Source organism: Phyllostomus hastatus, unplaced genomic scaffold, assembly GCF_019186645.2.
Source record: "Phyllostomus hastatus isolate PE091 unplaced genomic scaffold, TTU_PhHast_1.1 phas_scaffold_93, whole genome shotgun sequence".
NCBI classification, from domain to species: Eukaryota; Metazoa; Chordata; class Mammalia; order Chiroptera; family Phyllostomidae; genus Phyllostomus; species Phyllostomus hastatus.
This window is the reverse complement of record NW_025334042.1, coordinates 22,696,234-22,722,088: the sequence shown is the minus strand read 5'-3', so window position 1 is coordinate 22,722,088 and position 25,855 is coordinate 22,696,234. Positions and strand designations below refer to the sequence as shown.

General features: G+C 46.4%; 2 protein-coding genes and 1 long non-coding RNA gene across 3 annotated transcripts; 1 reads left to right on the top strand and 2 right to left on the bottom strand.

Annotated features, from left to right (window-relative positions):
* Window positions 1-59: 59 nt before the first annotated feature.
* Window positions 60-3,200, bottom strand: LOC123812367. Its single transcript, XR_006784590.1, has 4 exons — window positions 3,076-3,200; window positions 2,824-2,936; window positions 1,304-1,326; window positions 60-185 (listed from the first exon to the last, which is right to left on the bottom strand). It is a non-coding gene; the product is annotated as an uncharacterized LOC123812367 (long non-coding RNA).
* Window positions 3,201-5,829: 2,629 nt separating this feature from the next.
* On the top strand, window positions 5,830-18,208 carry CCDC65 (coiled-coil domain containing 65). The gene is made up of 8 exons (XM_045829781.1): window positions 5,830-6,137; window positions 6,703-6,870; window positions 15,047-15,216; window positions 15,691-15,829; window positions 16,570-16,767; window positions 16,966-17,184; window positions 17,543-17,695; window positions 17,822-18,208. Exons 1-8 carry the CDS (start codon window positions 6,006-6,008, stop codon window positions 18,137-18,139), a joined length of 1,497 nt encoding a protein of 498 aa, XP_045685737.1. The 5' UTR covers window positions 5,830-6,005; the 3' UTR covers window positions 18,140-18,208.
* A 612-nt stretch (window positions 18,209-18,820) lies between these two features.
* On the bottom strand, window positions 18,821-22,292 carry FKBP11 (FKBP prolyl isomerase 11). Its single transcript, XM_045829668.1, has 6 exons — window positions 22,064-22,292; window positions 21,828-21,893; window positions 21,338-21,425; window positions 20,777-20,810; window positions 20,311-20,381; window positions 18,821-19,059 (listed from the first exon to the last, which is right to left on the bottom strand). Exons 1-6 carry the CDS (start codon window positions 22,187-22,189, stop codon window positions 18,842-18,844), a joined length of 603 nt encoding a protein of 200 aa, XP_045685624.1. The 5' UTR covers window positions 22,190-22,292; the 3' UTR covers window positions 18,821-18,841.
* Between the last annotated feature and the right edge of the window lie 3,563 nt (window positions 22,293-25,855).

Here is a 25,855-nt window from a genome sequence, read left to right as displayed (position 1 = left end):
AGAATCATACAAAAATTTTTGTAGATTTGTAGTGCATACTTTCTTGGAAGACAGTCTGTATTTTTTATCAGAATCCCATAGGATGTGTAACATCCCTTCTCCCAAGAAAAGACCATGATGGTCAAGAACCATTAAGAAATGTGTAGGCACTTTATAAACACTGGTTCTTGATTGGATGCATCCACCTGTAAATATAAGCATTGATATTCAATAGACAGTTATTGAATGGATGACTTAGCGTCTGCTTTGGGGATGGGGGGTTTTAAATGTTCTCAACAGATCCAGAAAAACCTCAGAAGAAACCTTTGCCAGTAAAAGCTAAAGTGCCCCCTACTTCAGCCCCTGACTCTTTGGCCCTAAATACCCCTCTCCCCAGTGGGGCCCGCGGCTTAAGACCAAAGCTTCAGAGGCTCACAGCCCCGGCCGCCAGAAGCCAGCTCCTTTTCCTGAAATCCACCTACTGCACCTTTGCAGCTTGTAAACTGAAAATAATCCTGGTGAGAGCAGGGGTGGAGAGAGCTGAGGAAGGAATCTTGCAGCTTTGAATGAGGGAGATTCTGCCCCCTGCCGGCTTCCCCGCTCCCTTTCAGCGCCTCGGCCGCGAGCCAGGCGGGCACAAAATGAGGTCAGAGAAGAGAAGAGCTGAGGCAAGGCAGGGGGGCCAGGGAAGGGGGCGGCCCCCTACTGGGCAGGCTTTCCCATCAAGATTAGGCTTTGTCTTTAAACAAGTCAGGGGCGGTAGGTTATGCTTCGGAGCTCATACCGTTTCCCCTCCCAGGGCTCCCAGCTTCTACTCCAAATTAGGAGTTTGGGGAGGGCAGGGGGCGTGTTGGAGGTGGAGGTTCTGGAGCTTGAAGGAGGTCCAGTCACTCAGACTTGGCTTTCTCATCGATCTCTTTTCCCTGAGCCTGGCTACTACCGACACCTTTGGATCCTGAGCCAATTCTTTGCATCGCCTACACTTGGCTGTGGTATACCAGCCTTCCCACATCACCATGGAAACAGGAGCCTCTGCATCCATCCCAGAACTGATTTGTGAAGCTATGAGAAGAATCGGAATTTCAGGGTGTGGTGCATAAGAGGGGCAAAGAAGAAAACCTTTACAGAAAGTATGGAAAAGGGCGGGGAGAACAAGCACAGCAGGGTGGGGGAAGCGCTATTGGAATAACTTGCACCCTGTGAAGACGGGAAGCTTCCCCAGCAGGCCAAAAATGCGGTCCCTCCATGGGACACTGGTCAGTCCAAACTAACCACCCCTCCCCACCAGCTGTCCCTCAGGAGCTGTATAACTTGAGTTACTTACCTCCTATAGGCATCACTTCCCATCTGTAAAATAAAAATAATAGCAGTGCTTACTTCACAGTGCTATTATAAGAATCCAGTGAGGTAATGCATATATAGTATGGTGCTTAGCACATAGGGAGTTCTCAGAAATGTAGTTGTTGTACTTGCTTATGGATCTGTATTTATTATTTATGTCTCCTTAAACTAAATTGCCAGCCCTTCAATAACAATACCTTGGTAATACTTGACAATTTTCAAAGTTCTTTCACACACATTCTCTTATTTGTCTCACCCCAGTCCTAAACAATAGACACTTGACAGACAAACATGCAGATTCAGAGCTTAGCTCTGACCGGGTGCCAAAACTGTAGAGGGTTCTGTCGAGTTTGGGCTCGCTGCTGGATTCACCCATCTCCTTTCTGCACCCCCATGCCCAGCATGGTACCACAAACAGTCAGCACCTCGTGTTTGCTGACATTGATCCCGGAGCTGGAGTTTCAAGGAAGAGCTAATCCTGAAGGGTGGGCCCTGGGTTTGACCATGAAGGAAGCAGAAAACTCTGAAATGAATCTATAATTAAAACAGTCCTACAAAAGGGGCGTGGCCACTTCTGGTTTGGGGTTTCTTTTGGGGATGGCGAACTGTTCTAAAATGGATCGTGGTGATGGTGGCACAACCCTGCGAATGTACTGCACTAAAAACCATTGAGTCCACTTACATTTTAAGTGGATGAGTTGTATGGTATGTGAGTAAAATCTCAATAAACCCTTTATTTTTAAAATTCCCGCAACTCAAATAGCAAGCCCAGGGGTGGCACCATTGAATTTGACCACACATTTAAGAAAGAAATAGTGCAGATTGGACATAGATTCTTCCAAATAGTAGAAAGAAAGGCTATATTCTCCCCCGCTCACTTTAGTAGGCAAGCATAGCCTTTACACCAAACCCGATGACAACACGGTAAGGAAAGAGAGTTACACTCATGACCGCAGGCGCAGAGTCCTGTGTTCGCTTACACTGTAAGCAAGTGGTGCCCAGCGGTACCTACTTAGTCAAAAATGCAAAGTTACTTTAACATTTGAAAATCAATGTAATTCACTATACGAGCCAAACAAATATGCAACAAGAAAATCAAATGGTTTTTGTCCTCATATATGGACACTTGATTTGTGACAAAAGGGGCCGTGAAGAGCAGCAGATGCAGAAAGGCTAACCCCCTGAGCCAGTCTCCATGGCCCCTGCCCCCTGAATCTGCAGCGAGCAAACAGCAGCCCTGCCTTGGCTCACTTCTTTCCTATAACATTTCTAGGAAGCCAAAGCAGCCTGCCTAGGCTCTCCTGTTACTTCTTCCACCCTAAACCCTTCCTTGTTCCACTGTCCCCAGCCTTGTTCCACTGTCCCCAGCCTACTCTCAAAATCACCTGAACTTGTGCTGTGAAATCTTTCCTACATGAAGTCGAGAACCCACACACTACAGGTCAGCCCAAGGTAGACCCACTCTGGGCTGGGTCCCTTTCCAATGACACCTATTTAACTTACCTGTTTGGCCTGTGCTGAAGGGAGATGGATCTTGGAGAATGACAATGGATTATTTTCAGCTTAACCAGGAGGTAACTCCAACTGCAACCACTTTGCCAGATGTGGTTCCATTACTTGAGCAAATGAACAAGTCCTTTAGTGCCTGGTATGCAGTTATTGATCTGGCAACTGCCTTTCCCCCTCCCCGTCAGTGAGGACCACCACAAGCAGTTTGCTTTCAGCTGGCTCAGCCAGCAACTCTCACTGGCCTACCTTAGGCATGCATCAGCTCTGCAGCCCTATGTTATAATTTAGTTCATAGGAATCTTGACCTCCTGTTGGAAAACTTGTGTTGGAACAGGTCATCTCATGCCCACAGTCTTTCCACCCCTGCTCCGCCACGTAAGGATGGACCTTGGACTTGGAAAACTTTCTTACCAAGCGATAAAGAGCCCACACAGTCTGTGCTGGGCTTATCACCTCGTGTGGGAAAGCCTTTCCCTGGCTCACAATCAATGTGTACTCATTTGTTCTACTTGAGTGTGTACTCAGCAGCTCTCAGGCATACCCTCAACTATTCCATATTCCATGGGGGCGAGAGGAGAGGGGGCCCTTCTATTAGGGCACCAGAGAGGTACACGTAGGCCAATTGCCATGCATCGGATTCCAGCAGGGCTCCTGGCCACTGGGGAACCAATGCCCATTATTGGCCTGATCTAGCCATAGTTGAGGAGCTTTCCAGCTCAGTGAAATTTTATGGAACCAGTGGTGTGAGGCATGTTAAGATATTCCTTCTAACGTGAAAGACATATTGTTGCATCTCGCCCCTCCTACAAGCAAAAAAGAGACATATCACCTTACTGGGCCTTTTTGAATTTTGCAGCATATTCCTCATTTGGGTGTGCTACTCTGGCCCCTTCACCAAGTGACCTAAAAAGCTGCTAGTTTGGGGTGGGGCCCAGACCAAGAGAAGGCTCTGCAACAGGCCAGGCTGCTGTGCAAGTTGCTCTGCTGCCTGGGCCACATGACCCAGCAGATTCAATGGTGCTTGAAGCGGCAGAGGCAGATTGATATGCCGTTTGGAGCCTTTGGCGGGCCTGTATCAATGAATCACAGTCCAGGCCCTTAGAATTTTGGAGCCAAGTCCTGCTGTCCTCTGCAGATAACTACAATACTCCTTTTTAAAGAAACAGCCATTGGCCTACTACTGGATCTCAGTAGAGATTGAATGCTTAACCATGGGCCACCATGAAGAGCTCAGGTCAGCATGTTTCTCTGTGACCTGAGCTCTCCGTCATAAATGGGCTGTCACCTGGCCCATCAAACCACACATGTGGGCAGGCACCACAGCACTCTATCACCAAATGTATGTGGTATAAACAAGATGGGGCCAAGCAGGTCCTGAAAGCACAAGAAAGTTACATGGAGAAGTAGCCCAAATGATCATATCTTCTCTCTTTCAATCTACACCAATGGCCTTAGGGGGACTCCCTACAATCAGTTGACAGAGGAAGAGGAGAAGCAGGTTTACAAATGGTTCTTCATGATATGCAGACATCACCCAAAAGTGAACAGCCCTTTTCTGGGACATCTCTGAAGGTCATTGGTGAAGGGGAATTTTCCCAGTGGGCAGAACTCTCAGCAGTGCACCTGACTGTTCACTTTGCATGAAAGGAGAAATGGCCAGATGTGTGACTACATATTAACTCACGGCTGTGGCCAGCGGGTCAACTGAACGGTCATGGACTTGGAAGGAGCATGATTAAAAAAATTGGCGACAAGGAAATTTGGAGAAGAGGTATGTGGATGGACCTCTCTGAATAGGCAAAAAAAAAAAATGTGAAGATGTTTGCGTCCCATGCAAATGCACATAAAGGGAGACCTCAGCAGGCAAGAACTTTAATAATCAAGTGGGTAGCATGAGCCATTCTCTGGATATCAGTCAGCCTCTTTTCCAAGCCACCCCTGTCATTGCCCTATGGACTCATCAACAAAGCAGCCATTGTGGCGGGGATGGAGGTTACACATGGACTTAGCAGCATGAACTGTCACTCACCAAAGCCCAGCCGGCTATGGGAATCACTGAGCACCCAGCCTGCCAACTGCAGAAACCAACACCGCTTCCCCCCACCCAACACAGTACCATTCCCCTGGGGGAACAGGTTGATTACGTTGGACCACTTCTGTCACAGAAGGGCAGTGTTTTGTTCTCACTGAACTAGACATTTACTCTGGATACACATTTGTCTTCTCTGAAACAATGCTTCTGACTTTTCTGGATATTCCATACAAAGGACACTTCCCACATGTGGTGTTTTGTGCCTGACTTTTTTCACTGAGCATGTTTTGGAGACTTGTTCATGTTGTAGCATGCATCCATAGTAGACATCTTAGACTGATATCTAAGAGTAAACTGGCTACAATGCATAATAAATGTATGTTTAAAATTTTAATGAGCTGTTAGAGCAACTCTGTTTACTAGATGGGATGCCGCCTGATTTATTAATTGTTCAACAAAGCCAACCAGATGGGTGAAAATGAGGAGGGAAAATGAAGAAAGGCAGAAAAAGGAGGGAAAGAAGGAGAAGGAAGGTAGGAAGGGAGGGATAAAGGAAAAGAAAGAAGGAAGGAAGATAGGGATAAAGGAAGGAAGAAAAAAAGAAAGAGAGAAAAGAAGAGCGAGCGAAACTGCCAAACTGTCTTCCAAAGTGGCTGCACCATTTTACATGACTACCAGCAAAGCGTGATTGTTCCCATTTCCCCATGTTCTCTTCAAAATTTGTTATTATCTGTATTTTAAAATATGGTAATTCTATTAAAACAAACAAAAAATATTTTTAAGTTTCAGTTAGGAGGCCAGAGATTTTGGTAGGTAAAACAACCCTCTCAAAACAAAACAAACAACAAAAAAAACTCACTGCGGTCCTCCAGGCGGCAGAGGGCGCGCCAAGCCAGGGTCTTCCTTTGCAGCTTCACAGCGCCTTCTCAGCGAGATCCTGTTGCTAGGAGACGTAGACGCATCTTTCAGCCGTTCCTCCCCGCTATCTCAGGCTGTCTTGCCCTGGGACTGAGATCTAAGGTCCCACTACCGTCCAGGGGCAGTTTCAGAAGCCCTCTTTACGGAGGCGTTTTCTTTCTAGTTCCCCTAGTGCTGGCCGTTGCAGGCCCAGGGTCCTGGCCCAGATCCAGTTCTCTAGCCAGCTATGTCTAAGAAAGGGAAAAAGGCCAAGACGCCCCTGTCGGAGGAGGAGCAGATGCTTCTGTATCAGCAGAAGTTGCTGGCAGAGGAGGAGACGGCCAAGAAGAAGGAAAGGCTCCTGAGCCAGTTCTTGAAGGTGATGGCTTTCTGCATTATTCCCTGCCCAAACCCACCTAACTCCCCGCATTGACCCTGCTGTCTTAACACTGTCATTGTAGCAGCCTCATTTTCATGCTTGCCTCCTGAAATCTTGAGACCCAAATATTCTTAGATTTCAGACAGCCGTGTTTGGGAGGAGAGGCAGTTCTCTGTGAAGCATGTGGGAGGGGCGGTGGCATAGAGCTAGGCCATCTCAGCTGAGCCCCAGAACCGGAAGAGCAGGTGCTATCGGTCGTCCAAGCATTTTGAAATTCTGATAGTCTCCCTGCAGATGGGTCATTACAAACAGCATCCTGCTGTGATGCCTCCACCCTAAAGGAAATTCATCCTTCCCTTCCTTAAAATGCTATCAGGCAGTTCCTGTTTTGCTTGAGACCCTCCCAAAGCAAGAACAGGAACTCCCTGAGTGTTAGCCATCAGAGATGTGGTCCCTCAGAAAAGGCAAAGGGTAAAGATGTCAGCTGGTGAACTAAGTGTGATCTTGGACTGGGCGAGGGCTTTTGGCTCTGACCCCCTGGAGGGGTGTCTACTCCTTCACACAGGACAAGCTGGCCAAGGAGGAGCACAACAGTGCTCTGAACCTTAATAAGATCAATACACAGTGGAGAACTGTTCTTCGAGAAGTTAAGACCAGAGAGCTCCTTAAGGACATTGAGATCCTCAGCCAAACATTTGAACGAGTGGTGGACTGCAAGGACAATGTCATCAAGGTGGGTGTTCATCCCAAGGAAACACTTGAATGTGGCTGCCTTGATCTCTTCTCTTCATAGAACGGGCCTAGAAAATCACTCCATCTTAAAGCAGCAGGCTGTGATGAAGCCAGCCTATTTCGAATAACAGTTTTCACTGAAGTGAAAAATAGAATATTGGGTAGTCATCCCTCTCTCTCAACTTAGAGGAGCCATTCTTTTTAGTCATCTACTGCCCCAACCAGTACTGTCTGTTATCAGAGTTATGAGGCCCTGTAGACACAGTCCTACATCTTCATTTCAGCGTGAGACTACTCGGTTTCAGAGGGAGAAAATGGCTCACTCGGGGTCACACAGCTAGTCAGTGAGAGAGCTGGGACTAGTGCACGGGTTTCTTGACTCGCAGTCCAGTGCTGTGTCCAACCAAGTTCTGTTTGGCCTCTTTGATTCCACTCCAGTGGCCCTGGATAAGGTTGAGAAGCTCTCCGTGGGTTCTGGATCTCTAAACAATTCAGTCAGCCATCCTTATGCTCTTGGAAGGTTCTGGTGTCCACACCACCTTTTTTGCTAAGGAATTCTGCTGTATCCCTTCTTTCATTCAACTTTTAACCTGTTTACTGACTCCATGTCCTTAGGCTTTTCTACCTTAAAACAAAGCAAAAAACTCCACAATAATAGCAGAATATCCATAGACAACCTGGCATTCCCCTTCTATAAAACACATCTCTTTCCTTCACAGCTTAGCCCCTGGGGGGAAAAATTCAGTAGACCTTGGGCAGCTTCAAGTGATAAATATTAAAAATTCCAAATCTGCAAAACCGTTGTACCTTAGAATTCCTCAGCCCACCAGTTATACTGTATGGTTTTTTAAGTGACATCTTCAGATCCTTATTGGGGAATTACCAAATACTTGCTGAGAAGAGAACCAGCGGTGTTCACTTAGGGATGCTGAGCAGCAGCCAGGCTCACCCTTGAGTGAATTAGCTTCTTCATACACAACAGTCTTGCAGCTAATGATTAGAGTCCCTGCCATAGGTAAATCACATATTGCTAATATTAAGCACATTGGGGTCATTCCTGAGTAACTGAAACTACACATTAAATGTGGAAATATTAGTTGTCCTCACCTGCTACCTCCACTTCTCCACTTCCCATTTACCTTGAATCTCGCAACATCTGATTTCTACCCTTCTCCAGGAAACTGCTTTTGTAAAGACCACTAGGCCCAAATCAAAGATGCTTTTCATCGCTTAGTCTTCACCTAAACTAATTTCTGTATAACACTGACACTCTCGGTCATGCCCTCCTTTTTGAAACTCCCCTTTGGTTTCCATGACACCCTTCTTTCCTGGCTTTTCTCCTGCCTCTGGGATATGTACATCCAGTCCCCTTTGTGAGTTCACCTTCCTCTCTCCATCCTCTGAATTTTAGCATTTCCCTGGGTCTGACCTTCTTACTCTTGAATCAGGTGTCTGGAGGCTAGACCATCTTACTCATTACCCTGGCTTTAAATACCACTTATAGATTATGACTTCCAGGTCTGTAACACCAGCTTGGATTTTCTCTTGGGTTTCAAATCCTTACATTCAAGATTCCTAGATATCTGTTCCTGGATGCTGCTGCACTTTCCTCACAAGTGAACTCATGGGCTTCCCCTTCCCCAGCCAGCCCCACTCCCCATACTCCACTCTCTGGTCTTCCTTATACTCTCTATTCAGGTGGCTGCTGCCATTCACCAAATCACCCAACCCAGAATCCTGGCAGTCATCCTAGATTTTGCCTCCATTCCTGAATTCTGTTACTAAGTCTTGTATAAATCTTCTGCTTAAGTATTTTTCAAAGCCATGCTCTGTTCTCTTTCCCCACTGTCCTGTTGTAACTGAGGCCTGAGCATTATCTCTCATGTGAACTATTGCAGTAGTTTTCGGTATTCCAGCCTTCACACCCAGCGGCCTCCAGATAGATAATCCTCTACACAACTACCAGATTATCTTTCTTATGTTTTAGATCACATAATTTTATTTTTTAATTTCATTTATTTTTTTAATCCTCCCTGAGGATATGTTTATTGATTTAAGAGAGAGAGGAAGTGGAGAGAGAAACATTGATGTGAGAGAGAAACATCAGTCGATTGCCTCCCACATGTACCCCAACCAGGGATTGAATCCGCATCCTAGGTATGTACCCTGACTGGGAATTGAACCTGCAACGTTTTGGTATATGGGATGATGTTCCAACCAACAGAGCCACCCAGCTAGGGCCTTAACTTTAAATAATTTTTAATTTTTTAATTACAGTTGACATACAATATTATATTAGGGTTTTTTAAAGATTTTATTTATTTATTTTTAGAGAGAGGGAAAGGGAAGGAGAAATAAAGGGAGAGAAATATCAGTGTGTGGTTGCCTCTTGCACACCTCTTACTGGGGACCTGGCCTGCAACTCAGGCATGCACCCTGACTGGGAATCCAACCAGCGACCCTTTGGTTCACAGCCCATCCTCATTCCACTGAGCTACCCCAGCCAGGGCCAATATTATATTTGTTTTGAGGTGTACAACCCAGTGATTAGACTTTATATAACTTACTAAATGATCACCCTGATAAATCTTGTACCCATCTGATACCATACATGGTTATTACAATATTATTGATTATATTCCCTATGCTGTACTTTACATTCCTGTGACTATTCAGTAAATACCAGTTTATACTTCCTAATCCCTTCACCTTTTTCACCCACACCTACCCTCCCTCCCATCTGGCAACTGGCAAAATGTTCTCCGTCCTTACAAGTCTATTTCTGTTCTGCTTGTTCATTTATTTTGTTTTTTAGATTCCAAATATAAGTGAAAAAATATATCATTTGAATTCCTGTCTGACATATTTCACTTAGCATATTACCCTCTGGGTCTATCCATGTTGTTGCAGATGGCAAAATTTCACTCTTTTTTATCATATTCATTGGGCATATGCACTGCTTCTTTATCCATTCATCTATTGATGAATACTTAAGTTGCTTCCATATCTTGGTTACTGTCAATAATGCTGCAATGAACATATGGATGTATATACCTTTTTGATGTAGTGTTCTGGGCTTCTTCAGATAACTACCCAGAAGTGGAATTGCTGGGTCTTTGTCTCTTGTCATATAGCCTTTGTTTTAAAGTCTATTTTGTTGGGTTTAAGTATTGCTACCCCAGCTTTTGTTTGTCTGTTTGTTCCCATTTTCATGGGATTTTTTTCCCATCCCTTTACTTTCAGTCTGTGTGTGTCTTTAGATCTGAAGTGAGTGTTTTGGGGTTTTTTTTTAAGATTTTATTTCTTCATTTTTAGAGAGGGAAGGGAGGGAGAAAGAGAGAGAGAGAGAAACATCAATGTGCAGTTTCTGGGGGGTGTGGCCTGCAGCCCAGGCATGTGCCCCAAATGGGAGTCGAACCTGTGATGCTTTTGTTCGCAGCCCGCGCTCAATCCACTGAGCTATGCCAGCCAGGGCCGAAGTGAGTGTTTTGTAGACAGAATATGTAAGGGTCTTATTTTGTTATTCTTTTAGCCTCCATATGTCTTTTGATGGAGAATTTGATCCACTTAGATTTAAAGTAATTGCTGATAGGTATGTTTATTACCATTTTATTATTCATATTTTTTATCTTTGTTCTTTTTCCTCTTCAAGAGCCTTTAACATTTCTTGTAATATTGGTCTGGTGGTGATGAACTCCTTTAGGTTTTTCTTGTCTGGGAAGCTCTTTATCTGTCCTTCAGTTCTAAATGATAGCTTTGCTGGGTAGAGGAATCTTGGTTGTAGGTCCCTGCTTTTCAACAATTTGGATATTTTGTTCCAATCCCTTCTGTCCTGTAAAGTGTCTGTTGTGAAATCAACTGACAGTTTTATGGGAACTCCCTTGTAGGTAACTAACTGATTTTCTCTTGTTGATTTTAAGATTCTGTCTTTAACCTTTGGCATTTAAATTATGATGTGTCTTGGTGTGGGGCTTTTTGGGTTCATTTTATTTGGGACTCTCTGCACTTCCTGGATGTGCATGTCCATTTCTTTCACCAGGTTAGGGAAGTTTTCTGTCATTATCTTTTCACATAGGTTCTCAATTCCTTACTCTCTCTCTCCTTCTGACACCCCCATGATGTGAATGTTGGTATGCTTAAAGTTGCCCCAGAGGATCCTTATACTATTCCTCATTTTTTAAATTCTTTTTTCTTTTTGCTGTTCTGATTGGATGTTTTATGCTTTCTTATCTTCCAAATCTCTGATTCGATTCTCTGCTTTACCTACTCTACTGTTGATTCCCTGTAAATTAATCTTCACTTCAGTTAGTATATCCTTCATTTCTGACTGGTTCTTTTTCATATTTTCTATCTCTGTTTTTATGTTTCCTATGTCTTTGTTGACATTTTCGCTAAGTTCATTTATTCTTCCCCTAAGTTCACTGAGTATCTTTATAACCAATATAATCTAGTAGATTGCTTATCTCCATTTTATTTAGTTCTTTTTATGGACTTTTGTTCTGTTCTTTAATTTGGGCCATGTTTCTTTGTCTCCTCATTTTGGCTGCCTTCCTGTGTTTGTTTCTCTGTATTAGGTGGAGCTGCTATGTCTCCTGGTCTTGGCAGAGTGACTTCATGTACTAGGTTTTCTGTAGGGTCCAGTAGCACAGCCTCCCTGAACACCCAAGCTGGGTACTCCAGGTATGCCCCTGGTGTGGGCTGTGTACACCCTCCTGCTATAGTTGAGCCTTGATTGTTGTTGGCACCTCAGTCAGAGGGATTTACCCCCAGGCTGATCAGCTGTGAGGACTGGTTGTAACCACTGTGGAGGTTCAGCTGTGCAGAGTCTGACCCCACTGAGCACAGCTTATTTCAGTGAGCTCTGGTGCTGCATGCTGAATATGCCCCTAGAGTATATCCCTTGTAGAAGAGGTTGGGTGGTTCCTCCACCTGGTCTGAAGCTGTCCACTGGTTGCACTGGCTCTGTAGCCTCCTGGGAGGTACAGGTCAAGGTCACCGCCACCTGTGCCCTGCCTGAGGCCACTCTACACGAGCTACAAAGTAATCTGCAGGTGGCTGCTATTTGTGCTGGGCTTGGAGGTGCCCAGGAGAGGCCAAGCTGTGAACCAAGGCCAGCTGCTGGTAGTGCCGGGCCTGGAGCTACTTAGCAAGAGATATGCAGCATGCCGCTTGTTAGATTTTAGGAAAGTCCAAGACAGGTCATTTGTATGGAAAAGCCACTGGAAATGGTTTGGGTTGGGTGGGTCAGGGCCTCAGGGAACTGGCAGGGAAGAAACAAACAGTGTTAGCCAAGTCTATGGGGACTCAGATATGGTGCCCATGCTCTGTGGGAGAAGGGCCCGGAAAATGAACAATGGCCCCTGCCAGCACTTCTGTCTGGGAGAAAGCTGCCCCTCCAACTCTTGCCCCAATGCCAGACAACTCAGTTACTTGCCAGACAACTCAGTCCCACCCCTTGCCCCCATAAGTTCCTGGTGCCTTTTGATCTACAGTCCCAGTGTTGGAGCTCAGAACAATTGAGTCCAAGTAAGTCTGTGGGCTGGCCCTTTAACAGGAACGTCTGAGACGCCAGTAGCCCTCTGTGTCACTCGGCCACAGTCTTCGCTGGTTTTCATAGCCAGAAATTATGGGGACTTCTCTTCCTGGCACTGGAACCCTAGGCTGGGGAACCTAGCGTGGGGCAGGGACCCCTTACGCCTCAGGGGGGACCTCTATGTCCAATCCCTCAGTAAGTTCCGATCCCTCAATAAGTGGGTATGGGACCAGCCTGTTCAGTGTCTTTGCCTCTCCCACCAGTCTCTGTGTGGCTTCCTCTGTATATCCTTATTAGTTGTAGGACTTCTGTTCAGCTAAATTTCAGGCCATTATTTTTTAAAGATTTTATTCATTTCTTGTTAGAGGGGAAGGGAGAGAGAAAGACAGGGAGAGAAACATCAATGTGTGGTTGCCTCTTGCCTGTCCCCTACTGGGGACCTGGCCTGCATCCCAGGCATGTGCCCTGACTGGGAACTGAACAGGGACCCCTTGTTTCACAGGCCCGCACTCAATCTACTGAACCACATCAGCCAGGGCAAATTTCAGGCAGTTCTTAATGATGGTTGTTCTGTAGTTGAGTTGTAGTTTTGATGTGGTTGTGGGAGGAATCAGGTACCACTTTTATCTATGTCACCATCTTGCCCTGAACCTCCAGATTATTTCTCTGAAACAAAAATCTGATCCTGTTATTCCACTGCTTAAATCTCCTTAGCGACTCCCCTCTTCTACAGGAAAAAATTGAACTCCACAGAAAGAATGTCAAAGCCCTTCATGATCTTTCCTCTACTCACACCTTGCATACAGCCAGCCTTGTTTCTTACCTGTGCCTTTGCACATGCTGTTTTCTCTGTTTAGAACTGCCGTTGTCCCATCTCCCCAGTCTCCCTGGCAAACTCTTACTCCTCCTTAAAGAGTGATACAAATGACACATTTCTGTGAAGCCTATCCTAGTGCTCTTAGTTAGATGTAGGCACTCAGTCCTTTACATCCCCTTGTTACTGGTAAATCATTAACCTCAAAGCAATTTCCATGTTAAACTGTAATGTTCCGTTTATATAACTCTTTTCTTACTGCAAAACTGCAAACTCCCTAGAGGGCAGTGAGCATGCCTTTTAATCTTTGAATCCTCAGCATTCAGCACAGTGCTGGTACAATAGCAGGTTTGGTAAACATTTGTCAAATGACTGAATAGTCATCCATTATCAGAACCTATTGCATAAAATCCTTTTTCATGTAAACATATAAGGTAAAAGCTTGTTTATGTAGAGATTGTGGTAGTTCAGAATGAGTGGACTTAAGGTGTCTGGATCCTATGGGAACTCAGTTAAATGCTGTTTTGTTTTATTTTACCTTTTTGAACAGGTAATCAATTTCTATTGTCCAAAATTCAAAATATAAAAGGTTATATAGTGAAGTTACACCCTGGCTGGTGTGACTCAATGGATTGAGTGCTGGCCTATGAACCAAAGGGTCACAGGTTCAGTTCCCAGTCAGACCACATGCCTGGGTTGCAGACCAGGTCTCCAGCAGGGGGCACGCAAGAGGCAACCACACATTGATGTTTCTCTTACTCTCTTTCTCCCTTCTTTTCCCTCTCTCTAAAAATAAATAAATAAAATATTTTGCCCTGGCTGGTGTGGCTCAGTGTATTGAGAGCTGGCCTGCGAACTGGAAGGTTGCTGGTTTGAGTCCCAGTCAGGGCACGTGCCTGAGTTGTGGGCCAGGTCCCCAGTTGGGGGTGTACAAGAGGTAGCCAATTGACATATCTCACACATCGATGTTTCTCTCCTTCTCTTTCTCCCTTCCCTCTCTCTAAAAATAAGTAAATAAAACCTTTAAAAAAAGAAAAAAGAAAAGTTCCTTTCCACCAGTGCCTTCCAGCCACGCAGTGCCCCTCTCAATAATTTTAGTTTCATGAGTAAACCTCTTTTTACACCAATGGTAGTATTACATACTGTTCTGCCTCTTGCCTTTTTCACTTAACAGTATGTCCTGGGGACATACCTTATTCCACATTAGCCCATAAAGAGCTTCTCATTTTGTTTTTACAACTGCACAGTATTCTGCATTGTATTTTAACATGTTACTTTGTCCCTCCTCTATCCTGATCACTGGATCTAGAATCTTGGAGGTGTGTATTCTTCCATCAGGAGGCACATAAATGTCTCATTATCTCTCTTTTTCTAATGGTATCATTCCTCTTTAATATATTAGCTTAAATACTTCTATAAAGAGATATTTCCCATCATTTACCCAAAAACATAGTTTATGTAAGAAAGGCAGGACCAATGCTTGATTCCTTCTCTTTCCTGACAAGATACCCTAGATTCAACTTGTTTATTTTTGCCTCAGATCTCAAAACAGCCATTTCTCCAAGAATCCCTAGTTCCCTTTAGTTTTAGCCCCATCAGTGTAAACATTTGTTTCCCCTGGGACGCTGGCCGGCTGGATGGGGCTCTCTGACGTCACTCTGACTTTACATTCAAGAGTGAGAGAACCAGCACTCTTAGAGCCGGAGAACCGGCATTAGGAACTAGGGGAAATGCCACTTGTGCCATCCAGCTACCCAGCTGAATACACTTTTTTATTTTCTCACACAGAAGCCACCTAGCCACAACGGTAACTCTCTGTTTCCTGCCTAGTCTCTAGCTAAGGACCTGTCAGAGGCCGAGGAGCAGTACGCCCACGCCCTGCGCAACCACTTGCACAACATTGACCAGCTGCTGGCGCTGCAGAGATACCGACTCAGTGTCTTGGAGGAAAATTACAACATGGAACTGGAGACCCTGACCAAGGAGTTTGAAACTGAAAGGTGTGGGGTTTTTGGTCCAGGGGAGCATATAGACCCCGTGTCAAAGAGCTGCCTGTTGGCAGGTGGCCAGAACCCTGGGGCTCCCCACCTTGCCTATGATGTCACCCCCAGCAGAAAAGATCCCAACTTCCTTCTAAACTAACTTGGGTTTAAGCGAGTGGCTTCAGTCTTCTTTTGCCCATGCCAGGTCCCTATTTGTAATGTCCTCACCCTCCTCTTTCAACTATCCAAATCCTACCCATTTGGCAGTGTAACCTTTTGTACTTTCTGATTTTTATATCATATGAATATATTAACCTATTCAAAAATCAAACTAAAATAATCTTATTCATTCTTTTGAGCCTAAAAAGAGTAAAGTCCTCCCTCCCTCCCTCCCTCTGTTCTCCTTCGGTACCTAAGAGTTGGTACCGCTCATGCAGTTCTATTACATACTGCTTTGAGTTCCAAGCAGGGACAGTGTCTTATCTCCCACAGGAAGACAATTATTGACCAACATGAAAACGAGATTCACTACCTACAAGAAGTCTTCATGGCCATGGAGCAGAACTATGTAGATGCCGAGTACGAAAGCAAGCTGGAGTTCCAGAGCATGTGGGATGATCTCAAAAACAAGGTACAGAGGGAAAGTAATGGGCAAGGGCTGGGAGAGAAGTGAGAGAAAAATGCTCAGGGCTAGTAGAGCTGGAAGAGATCCCTTTAACCAAAGTAATCAATAAAACCCATTGCCATTATAGGTGCCCCTCCTGCCTTTTGTGTCTCTGTGAAAATTGGTTAGGAGGGAAGATCATTCTGAAATATCAAGACAATGCATTTTAGAGCTAAAAAGCAATGAGATCATCTGGCCTCACCCCTGTGATTTGCAGATGAAGAAACTAAGGCCCCCCAAAATAAAATGACCTGCCAAAGTCATACTGCTCATTGGTGGCAGAGCCAGAAAGGAACCCAGTCTCTGGCCCCTTGGCCCAAAGTGCTTCCCACCATCTAAAGGCTGCAAACTTTAGCTAGCCTGCAGACCTGGTCTTGGGCATGGGGCTCTTTGTTTATAGTCTGCCCTGTAGTGTTTTGCAAGATCTGGTATCACTGGACCAGTATTTCCAAATGGAGACATTCGTGTGGAGCTGAGCAGCCGGGTCCCCGCCCATCAAAGAGCAGTTCCTCTCTAGTTCACCACAGGCCCCATCTAGCCCACAGTACTTACTTATATCACCTGCCCAGTCTCTGTAGGCATTTTCATTGATGGTCCCTGCACTATACCATGCTATACGCAGTGTAAGAGTGTGAGGTTGCTGGTGGAAGTGAAATAGCATCAACAGGGTAGGTCCAAGCATTGGCTATTTTGGGGCCGCTCCCTAGAATTTAGAAGAGAAGCACTTTCTAAGACTGCAGCTAGAGAATGTAGTAGAAGATCTGTGGAGAAGGTTCCAGAGTGCACTCAAGAATTACACTGATGCCACAGAGGATCAAAAGATTGCCTTCGAGACCCTGAAGATGAAGGACGAGAAGAGCTCCAAAGAGATTGAAGTGCAGATGAAAAAAATACAGAAACTACAGGTTAGTGAAGCCAACCAGAAATACTCACTGCTTCACCTGCTCCATCATCCCCTGCTCATCTTCCCCCAGTTTCCCCTGGGCCTCGTCCCTGGTGGGGGAAGATGATGTGCTTTGACTTCAGTCCTCAGTCCTTTTATCTGCCTCACTGAAGACCTTCAGCTAGTCAAGTACTTCCTCTAATCTACTCTGTTCTCCTAGGATTCTGTAATTGTTTTAAAAGGCAAGATCATGGCACACAGCCGTGAGAGTGACGAACAGAACCAGTGCGTTCGTGATGACAAGGAGTTGGTCCTTGTACAACTGCGAAAACTTAAGGCCCAAAGGACCCAGGGCCGGGAAATAGCACAGGAGAACTTAGTCAATCTCACTTTGGAGAGTAATGCCACCCTCAAAGCCCTGAGGAAGATTGTCAGTAAGGTAACAAGGGGGGAAGGCGGTCCAAACAAACCAAGGAACCTGCTCCATGCAAAGCGAAAGGGGTTTGAGAGTGGTGGAGGAAACTTCCTCCTGTCTACTGCCTGAGTGGACACTTGGAATATCTTTTTTATTTTCATATTCCCTCCTCGCTCACATTAATGAATAAATAATGAATTTTATAAGCACATAAAATACTTGAGGAAAAAGAACGTAAAATACTTGGGACAGTGCTTGGCACAAGGTAGACACTTTTCTCTCCTACTTGGATGAGTAGCTTTCCTGGTTCAAGCAGGGAACAGACTCCACTATTCCCCCTCCCATCACTTTCCTGATAAAATGTGTCTTCCTCTTTCAACAGGGTGAAAAGATCCTTAAACTTGCTGAAATATGTAGGAAATTTGAAACAGAAGAAGAAAAAGTGCTGCCTTTCTATTCATCAACATTGACTCCTGAGGAGCAGAAGGAGATAGAGGAGACTGGCCCGGAGGAGGTCACCGAGGAGCTGGCAAAGGTAAAGTTCCTAGTGCTCAGGGGCCTTGGCTCAAGGTTGGGGATGATAGGGCCCCGGGCCGCATTCGCTAATGGGCCCCGCCATCACCTTCTCCCTTCCCCCTTTCATCCTTAAATCAATTCCCAGGTGATAGCAGACTACAGAGGGTTGGAGAATTTCTGGAAAAGGTACAACAAAGTGAAACTGGAGCAACTGAGCCTCCAACACAGACACGCCCAACTGTCAGACATCAATGGGAAGCTGCGGGAAATGCTCAAGCAGTACTTGGATGGCATCTCAGTGAGTGATGAAGTGCTGAGCCAGCTCAACCCACTCTTCATCGTCAACCACCGAAGCAACTTGCCCCAGCCCTTGTCCACACCTACAGGCCAGACAGGTGACAAAAAACCTGCAACCACTTACAACATCATTGAAGCAGCCCATGTGGTCTCCCACATCTTGTGATACAAGGAGAAAAATCTCTTTTCAATCTCCAGAGAATTTTTTGAGATATCTGAGGACTTTGCTATTAAAAAATTCCCATAGCTCTGGCTGATGTGGCTCAGTTGGTGTGGACTGAAGGGTCATGGATTCGGTTGCTGGTCACATACCCAGGCTGCAGGGTCGATTCTTGGTCGGGGCACATATGAGGGACAACCAAGTCTGTGTCTGTCTCTCTCTCCCCCTCTCCCTCACTCTCTAAAAACAAGGGAAAAAGTCTCCTCAGGTGAGGATTTAAAAAAAATTCCCAAGAGTCCACGAGCTCCCTGTATCTTTTCTGTATTGGACAGAGTGGCCTATCTACTTCGAGGGCACCGGGACTACAGTGGCCACAGGGAGTGGAGAGAATAGCTAGGTGATACCAGGAGGCTTACCTCTCAGGGAAGCATTGCTCCTGGAGTCAGAGCACCATGGGGCCCAAAGCCCCAACCCTCAGAACCTAGAGACCCTATGGGAAGATTCTAGAGCAGCCCCTGAGGTCAGTTAGGACAGGAATAAGAGGCCGTGGGAAGAGGTGATCCAACATCTCCAACCGCCCGCACGCCAGACAAGATCCAACTCAGAATGCCTTCTCCCCAGCACCTGCACCTCAGTCCCGCTTACAAAAGTAGCCTCAGAAAGTACCAGGTAAAGAATGCAAAGAAGTTTTTTTTAAATTAGTATTTATTATTTCTTTTTGCTCTTGTTTCGTTTCTCTTCCTTGAGCTTCTTTTTGGAGACTTTAGGTCTGTTGGCCTTTTTGTATAGGTGATACCCAATGAGGCTCAGGAGGGCGGGCACCATGGCCATGCCCACCAGAGGCAAAAGGCCCTTCACCAGCTTTTGCCAGTAGTTGGCTCGGATCAGTGCAATCAGCTCCACGTCAAACTGCAGCACTGCATCCGCTGGAGGCAGAGGAGGGGTGAGGGTTAGAATCTCTGTCCAGTTTATCCAGGACTCTAAGTCTGTATGAGAACAGAGGAGACAGGCCACACCAGAGCAACAGCTATGAAGCTGGCAAGACTTGAATGTGGGGCTGAGGTCCCTGAGACAAAGGCAGAGACAGGTTCTGAGCAGAGCCTGTGATAGTTGTGTTTACCCCAAATATGCATGTGTGGCTTGGTTTGCATGACAGGTCTTTGACAGCCCAGAAAAACTTTCTGTGGATCTGGAATGTACATCTTGTTTTCCACTTATAAGTGAGAGAGACCTCCATACTAACTATACTCCATTTCCAAACAGCCACGTGGATACAATCTTTGCAGAGTGAAATTAATTGAATTTAAACTAGACTTTTAAAAATTCCACCAACCAATGGTCATAGTCAATGTGATTGGTAGAGAAGATAGGTGTTTTAGCATAAGAGTTGGAGAGGAAGAAGGATGTTTCTTAAGAAATAAGAGGTGGGGGAATGAGTAAGGGGTGGGGAAAGAAACGCAGATGGGAGCAGCATCAGAAAGCAGAAGGTGACACAGCTTTGGGAAGGAGCTTGTTTCTCTTTAGTCCCCCATCCTCCTTCCAGGTCTCCCTCTAGGCTGGAACCGGGATAAGCACTTTTACCCCAGTCCTCTGAAGCACAGCACATTTTAGCTAACAGAATCCAAAGCGAGAAATACAGATCTTGGGAAATCTGTCCAATCTCAGGCCTTCAAGAGATGTCAGCAGTGACCTGTGAGGGCTTTTAAAGTTATGGGGTGAGCCTGGCTTTCAGAAGTTGTTTTCAATTTTGTTTTGAATTTCTTGACTGTGATCATTTTTACTACCTCTTCCTGGTGAAAAGGAAGGGTGGAGTGTGAGAAGGGTGAGAAGCCGTGCCAACTGTACAAACGACAGGGTTCAGAATTATAGGAAAATGGCAGGAAAGAGTTCCCCGGTTCTGGGAAAGGTGGCATGGGCAGCAGACCCCTGCGGCACAATGAGGCATCGCTTCCCTCAAAAGCTGCTGGCTGCCAGGGAGCACACCAGGTGACCTTAACACGCTCTCTAGTCCCTGTGATGACCTAAGCAGGAAAAATGTGGCCGTGCAGGAGGAGGCCCCAGCCACTCCTGTCCCTTTTAGCAAGCTGGGTTCAGACCTTCTCGAGCTCCAGACAAATGGTGTAGCTCTTAGGGGCTAGGTATTTTAATGATCTGAGAGACAGGTCTAGTCGGGTTACCTGGAATAGATGGTGGAAATCCCCGTTTTCCATAGGCCAAGTGAGAAGGAATGATTGCCCTTCGCTTCTCTCTACGGGAAAGAATGCAAATCACAGCCAGAGGTGGTACCAGGTGGGCCAGCAGCCTCAGTCCACCTGAAGCTCCACCAGCAAAACCCTCTGGGTATTCACACCCGAAAGGTGAATTTTCCCACCTTGCATCAAACAGCTTGACCAGCTAAGGTGTCCACCCTCGCCCCCACCCCCCAACACACACATGCCTCATCTCCTCCAACAAAACCCACAGCCAGAGGGGCACAGAGGCCTTGGATGTCCTCAGGAGTCCCAATGACCTGGACCCAATGACCAATGCAAGGTCAGAGCCCTTTATCGCATATTCTCCTGCCTCCTCTAGGAGCAAGGATAGACGAGAAAGGCCTGCCCACACAAAGGGAGTACCCAAGCCCATCTCTGCCCAGATACTCACCCCACACACATGTCTAGAAGGCTCTGCTCCAGACCTTGAGGAAGAAGACATAGCTGAACAGGAAGCTACCTACATTCCCCAAATCCCAGGAGAGGAGATCAAAGGCTCCCCCTTAACCCTTAGTTGAGCTCCCCACTTCTCGAATCTCTGGCTTCCAGTAGGGTATGTGGCAAGAGGAGTATTAGAAATGAGCTTTGAGCCCTGACCCGTGTCACTCAGTTGGTTGGGTGTCATCTCACAAAGCAAAGGGTTGCTGGTTCGGTTCCTGGTCAGGGCACAGGCCTGGGTTGCAGATTCCATCCAGATGAGGGCTTGTATGAGAGGCAGCTGATCTGTGTTTCTGTCTCACATCAATGTTTCCTTCCTTCTCCCTCCCTCCCCCTCTTTCTAAAAATAAATAACACCTTAAAAAATAATAAGTGGGGTATGAACCTCAGGAGGTGGCTAGTAGAAATGGGTGTCATACTAATTCAAGAGGGCATTTCTAAGGTAGCTTAGGAGTTAAAGGCGTTAAGAAAACACTTCTGTTGGGAAAAGGAGTGGGAGGCACAGGTAACATACCTGGAATCACCTGCTTTTGGCCAAGTTCTATTACCAGAGGGTCTCTGGTCAGGGAAGTGTCAATTACTCGTCCATCTACCAAGCTGCCCTGGGGGGAGAGAGCATCCAGGCTGCACACTGAGTACCTCTCCCTCCCAGCAGGCACGCTACACAACGTGGGCAGCTGGGCCGGGCCACCCCTTAGCCGGGGCCGCCTAGCACTACCCTCGGGGCAGAAGGGAACAGGAAGCCCCTAAGGTCTGGCACTTCTCGGAGATCTCGCCGCCCTTCACTTCTCAGTGCCCAGGAGGAACTGGCAGAAAAGCGCGTTGGGGGTGGGGGGGGCGGAATGGGCAGGCAAGAGGAACGTCCCTCCCCACGCCACGTGCTTGAAGACCCCAGAGCCCAGTTACTCCCCGAACTGCTTGCCACGTGTCCAAGCCAAAGCTGACGTGTTTTATCAGGGCGCCGCCCCCTCCCAGGCTCCGCCTTTGTCCCCTAGACCCCTCACCGTGTAGTGTATATGAAGCGTGTCTCCAAAGGCAGCGGGCTCCGCACACGGTTCGGGGGGCTCCACCTATGATCGGACTACAGGAATCACGGAGGATCCGCCGATTCCGTTCTTGCCCCTAGACCCAGCACCCCCCAGCTCAGTCCCCGTACTTCTCTGGGCTCGCAGGTTCTTTTAGACCTGTGTGCGCGTACAAGGCCCTCCCCTCCCTCTGCAGCCCGGGACAATCTCCTCACCAGGGTCTCCACTTGGAGGGTCCGGACAGGACTTTCGGTTTCGAACCCCGTCTCAGTCTGGCATACCGCCCCACTGAGCAGCAGCAGCAGCAGACAGAGTGGGAGTGATGACGGGCGCAGGGTCATTACTGGACACTGGGTAGCGCACGGGGCACCAGGACCGGCTGCTACGGTGGCGTTGGCTAGGACAGCGCCCAGGCCAGACTGGACTGGACGGGGCGGGTCGCAACGCACCAGCTCCTCCCCCTCCTACAGCCCTCGCTCCACCTTGTCCCCACCTCCTGGAGGGAGGAGGCCCCAGGGAGCCCTCCCTACCCTCTAGGATCGGCAGGTCTCGGATTCTAACCAGTCTGTCTGTTAGCCGTTCTGTCCCATAGTGAAGGGCTGGGTCACACACTAGCACTCTTTTAGGATTACTACGATGTGGCAGGCACTAGTCGGTAATACTCAAAAACCACGCTGAAAGGTAGGCATCGTTGTTTCCATTCTACAGATGGGAAACTAGGTGCTCAGGTTAAGTAACTTGCCCTTGTTAAGTAACAAGGTCATCTAGCTAGGACCTAGCTGCTAGGTGGTGACAGAGACAGAATGCAAACCCAGGGCTGCTTGAGTCCAGCTTGTTCGCTCTCAGATCTTGCCTCACAGATAGCCTCTCCTCACAAACACCTATCCTGGCAGTGTTTGGCTGGCCCCTCTCACCCCAGCAGTTGCCAAGGCAGCATCCCTCTCCCACTTCCACCTTTTCAGCTTGAATTTTTGCAGGTCATATGTCCAAAAGGAGGCAGGAAGCTATCCCATCCTCCTGTCCTCTAGAAAGCAAGTTGAAAAGAGCAAGGGGCTATATTACCCTGTAAGGATGAGGTGATCTCTGATCTTCTCCTGATGCTACCATTCCCTTTCTCCTTTCATCAAAATGCTTCTCAAAAGGGCCTCTGCCTACTTTATGTTTGTGCACGAACTTCAGTTTTTAAAAAGGTTTTAAAATTAATTCAGGTGACTACCAGTTCCCCTTCTGCATGACTCGAACCCTCACTTCCCACTCAGCCATTGGTATCTGGATTCTGCTCCCACAAAAGTCACCAGCAAGCCCTGACTGACATGGCTCAGTTCCTTGAGCGTTGTTTGGCAGAGCAAAAGGTCGCTGGTTTGATTCCTGGTTAGGGCATGTGCCTGAGTTGCAGGCCTGGTCCTAGGCTAAGGTGCCTGTGAGAGGTAACTGATCAATGTTTCTCTCTCACCTTGATGTTTTCCTCCCTCTCTTTTCTCCCTTCCCCTCTCTCTAAAACTAAATAAATAAAATCTTTCAAAAAAACCTCACTGTCAAAAATCACCAGCGAGCTCACAGTCACCAAATTTCTGGGTCATTTCTTAGTGCCCTGTCCTCTTCAGCATCTGTGTGCTATTGAGTTCTCTACTGAGTTCTGACCGCCCTCCCAAGCTGTAGGTACAATTCCAACCCCTCAAGTGAACACACCCAAGAGGTACCCATTCCTCTTCCTCCCTCCATCTCACCAGCAACAATCTAAACTTCCCTCCCAACTTCCTGTTTCTGATAGAGGCTCTGCTGTCTACGTTCTTTTTGATTTTTCTCTCATCTTCCACATCCAGTTTCCTTTGGATTCTCCACAGCCTTTCCTTCCATTCGTGTGCTGCTACCCTAATTAAGGCCTCATTATCTCTCTTTTAGGTTGTTAAAAAAAAGTGCCCCCCCAGGAGGGACTTGCTGGGAATAATGGGATGCTTGATATCTTGAAAGGGGTGTGAGTGGCACGGGTATATGCACTTGTCAGAATATAGGGAGCTGTGTGCTTAAGATCTGTGCATTGCACTGCGAGCAGATTACACCTCAACTTTTTACAAAGGGAAAAACTTCAAAAAAATATATGCAAAGAATACTACTCTTCAAGTCTCCCTTAAAGTTGGATAAGTCCCTGGCCAGGCAGCTCAGTTGGTTACAGCATTGTCCCAATACGCCAGAGTTGCAGGTTTGAATCCCAGTCAGGGCACACAGAAGAATCGACCAATGAATGCATAAAAATAAATGGAACAACAAGCTGATGTTTCCCTCTCACCCTCTCTATCTCTGATATTTTAAAAGCTGGGTAAGGCCATGTGACTCATTTCCAGCCAGTAAGACATAAACAAAAGTGTTAGACATATTGTCCTAGACTTCTAGGAAGGCTCTTAAAGGAAGTTAATTTAGCTAGAAAAGCGTGTTGTTATGTGCTCCTCCCCTTCCCCCAACCTCCTTCCATTCCTTCTTTCTGCTACCACCAGGAATGTAGATGAGACTGATTATGCTCTAGCAGCAATGTTAGGCCACGGGGCGACCATGGTTTAAGAAGGATAGAAGCTATGTGCCAGAATGGTGAAGTGAAAAGATCAAAAGATAAGAGCCTGAGTCCCTGATAACTGTAGAGCCATACATACAAGTCCTGGATTGCCTACCACCTTTTAACTGAGGTAGAAATTAACTTCTATCTTGTTATAGAAAGGAAGGTCACAAACTCCTTACCCCCAGCTTCTCCCCACTTTAGCTCATTCTGTATGCCTCTCCATCTGCTCAACTCATCATGGCATCTGCCTACTAAAAGCATGCCCTGGCTCCACATTGCCCAATAAAAAATCAGACTCCCTGACATGCCAATTGAAAGCTTTCATTACCTGGTCCTAATCTGCCTTTCCAAACTTGGCTTTTATTCCACCAGCTGAAAGCCTTTTAAAGATAAGACCTTCATCTTTCCCATTTCTATATTCTCAGTGCCTACTATAGCATCCGACACAAAGATGCTTGACAAATGTTTACAAATTGAACCAAAGCCCCTTCCTGCTCATGGACTGTAGTCTGACATCGAATGAACCTGCATCATGTGTTTTCATCCCGTGCCCTGGCTCATGCTCTTCCTTCACCTGTCAAGCTCACCCTAGGCAAACGCCAGTATCATTGATTCTTGGAGCTAGAAGTGACTGCACTTATTTCTGAACCCCAGGAATACACTCAGGGATGTTATTTCCCTCTGTGCTGTGTTTATGTATGTTCCACCCTCCCCCCATCTCCTCTAAAGAGTCAGCTCACTGATGACAAGAACAAGGGTATGATCATGTCTGGAGCCCCCCACATACTAGCTGAACAATACCCTCCATATAACAGACTCTAGACAAGTTTTATTTTGGATAAATAGGTGTATACCATGCAATACTAAAAAACTGTTAAACACAAAGACCTAACTACACTAATATGGAAAATCTGTAAGACAAATGTATACATTCTTATGTATAAAAAAGCAAGAATAGCCCTGGCTGGGTAGCTCAGTTGGTTAGAGCATCATCCAACAAGCCAGAGTGGCGGGTTTGACCCCTGATCAGGGTGATGCAAGTGCAAATAAGTGGAACAACAAATCAATATTTATCTCAAATCAATATATATTTTTTAAAAGCAAGAATAGCCCTGACTGGTTTAGCTCAGTGGGTTGGGTGTTGTCCTGCAAACCAAAAGGTCACTGGTTTAATTCCCATTCAGGGCACATGCCTAGGTTGTTGGCCAAGTCCCTACCTTGGGGGCATGTAAGAGGCAACTGACCCATGTTTCTCTCCCTCTAAAAACAATCTCTTTTTTAAAGCAAGAATAATAAGTGTGAGGAGCCCCTTTACATTTTAACCTCTCTCCAAACATGTGTAGTATATTTAGAGAAGGAACTAGAAGGATGACACCAAATAGCTGAGGGTGGTTGCCTTTCTTTGGGGCCAGGAGAAAAGTAGAAGGGAACAGGTTTCACACATTTTGAAATATAT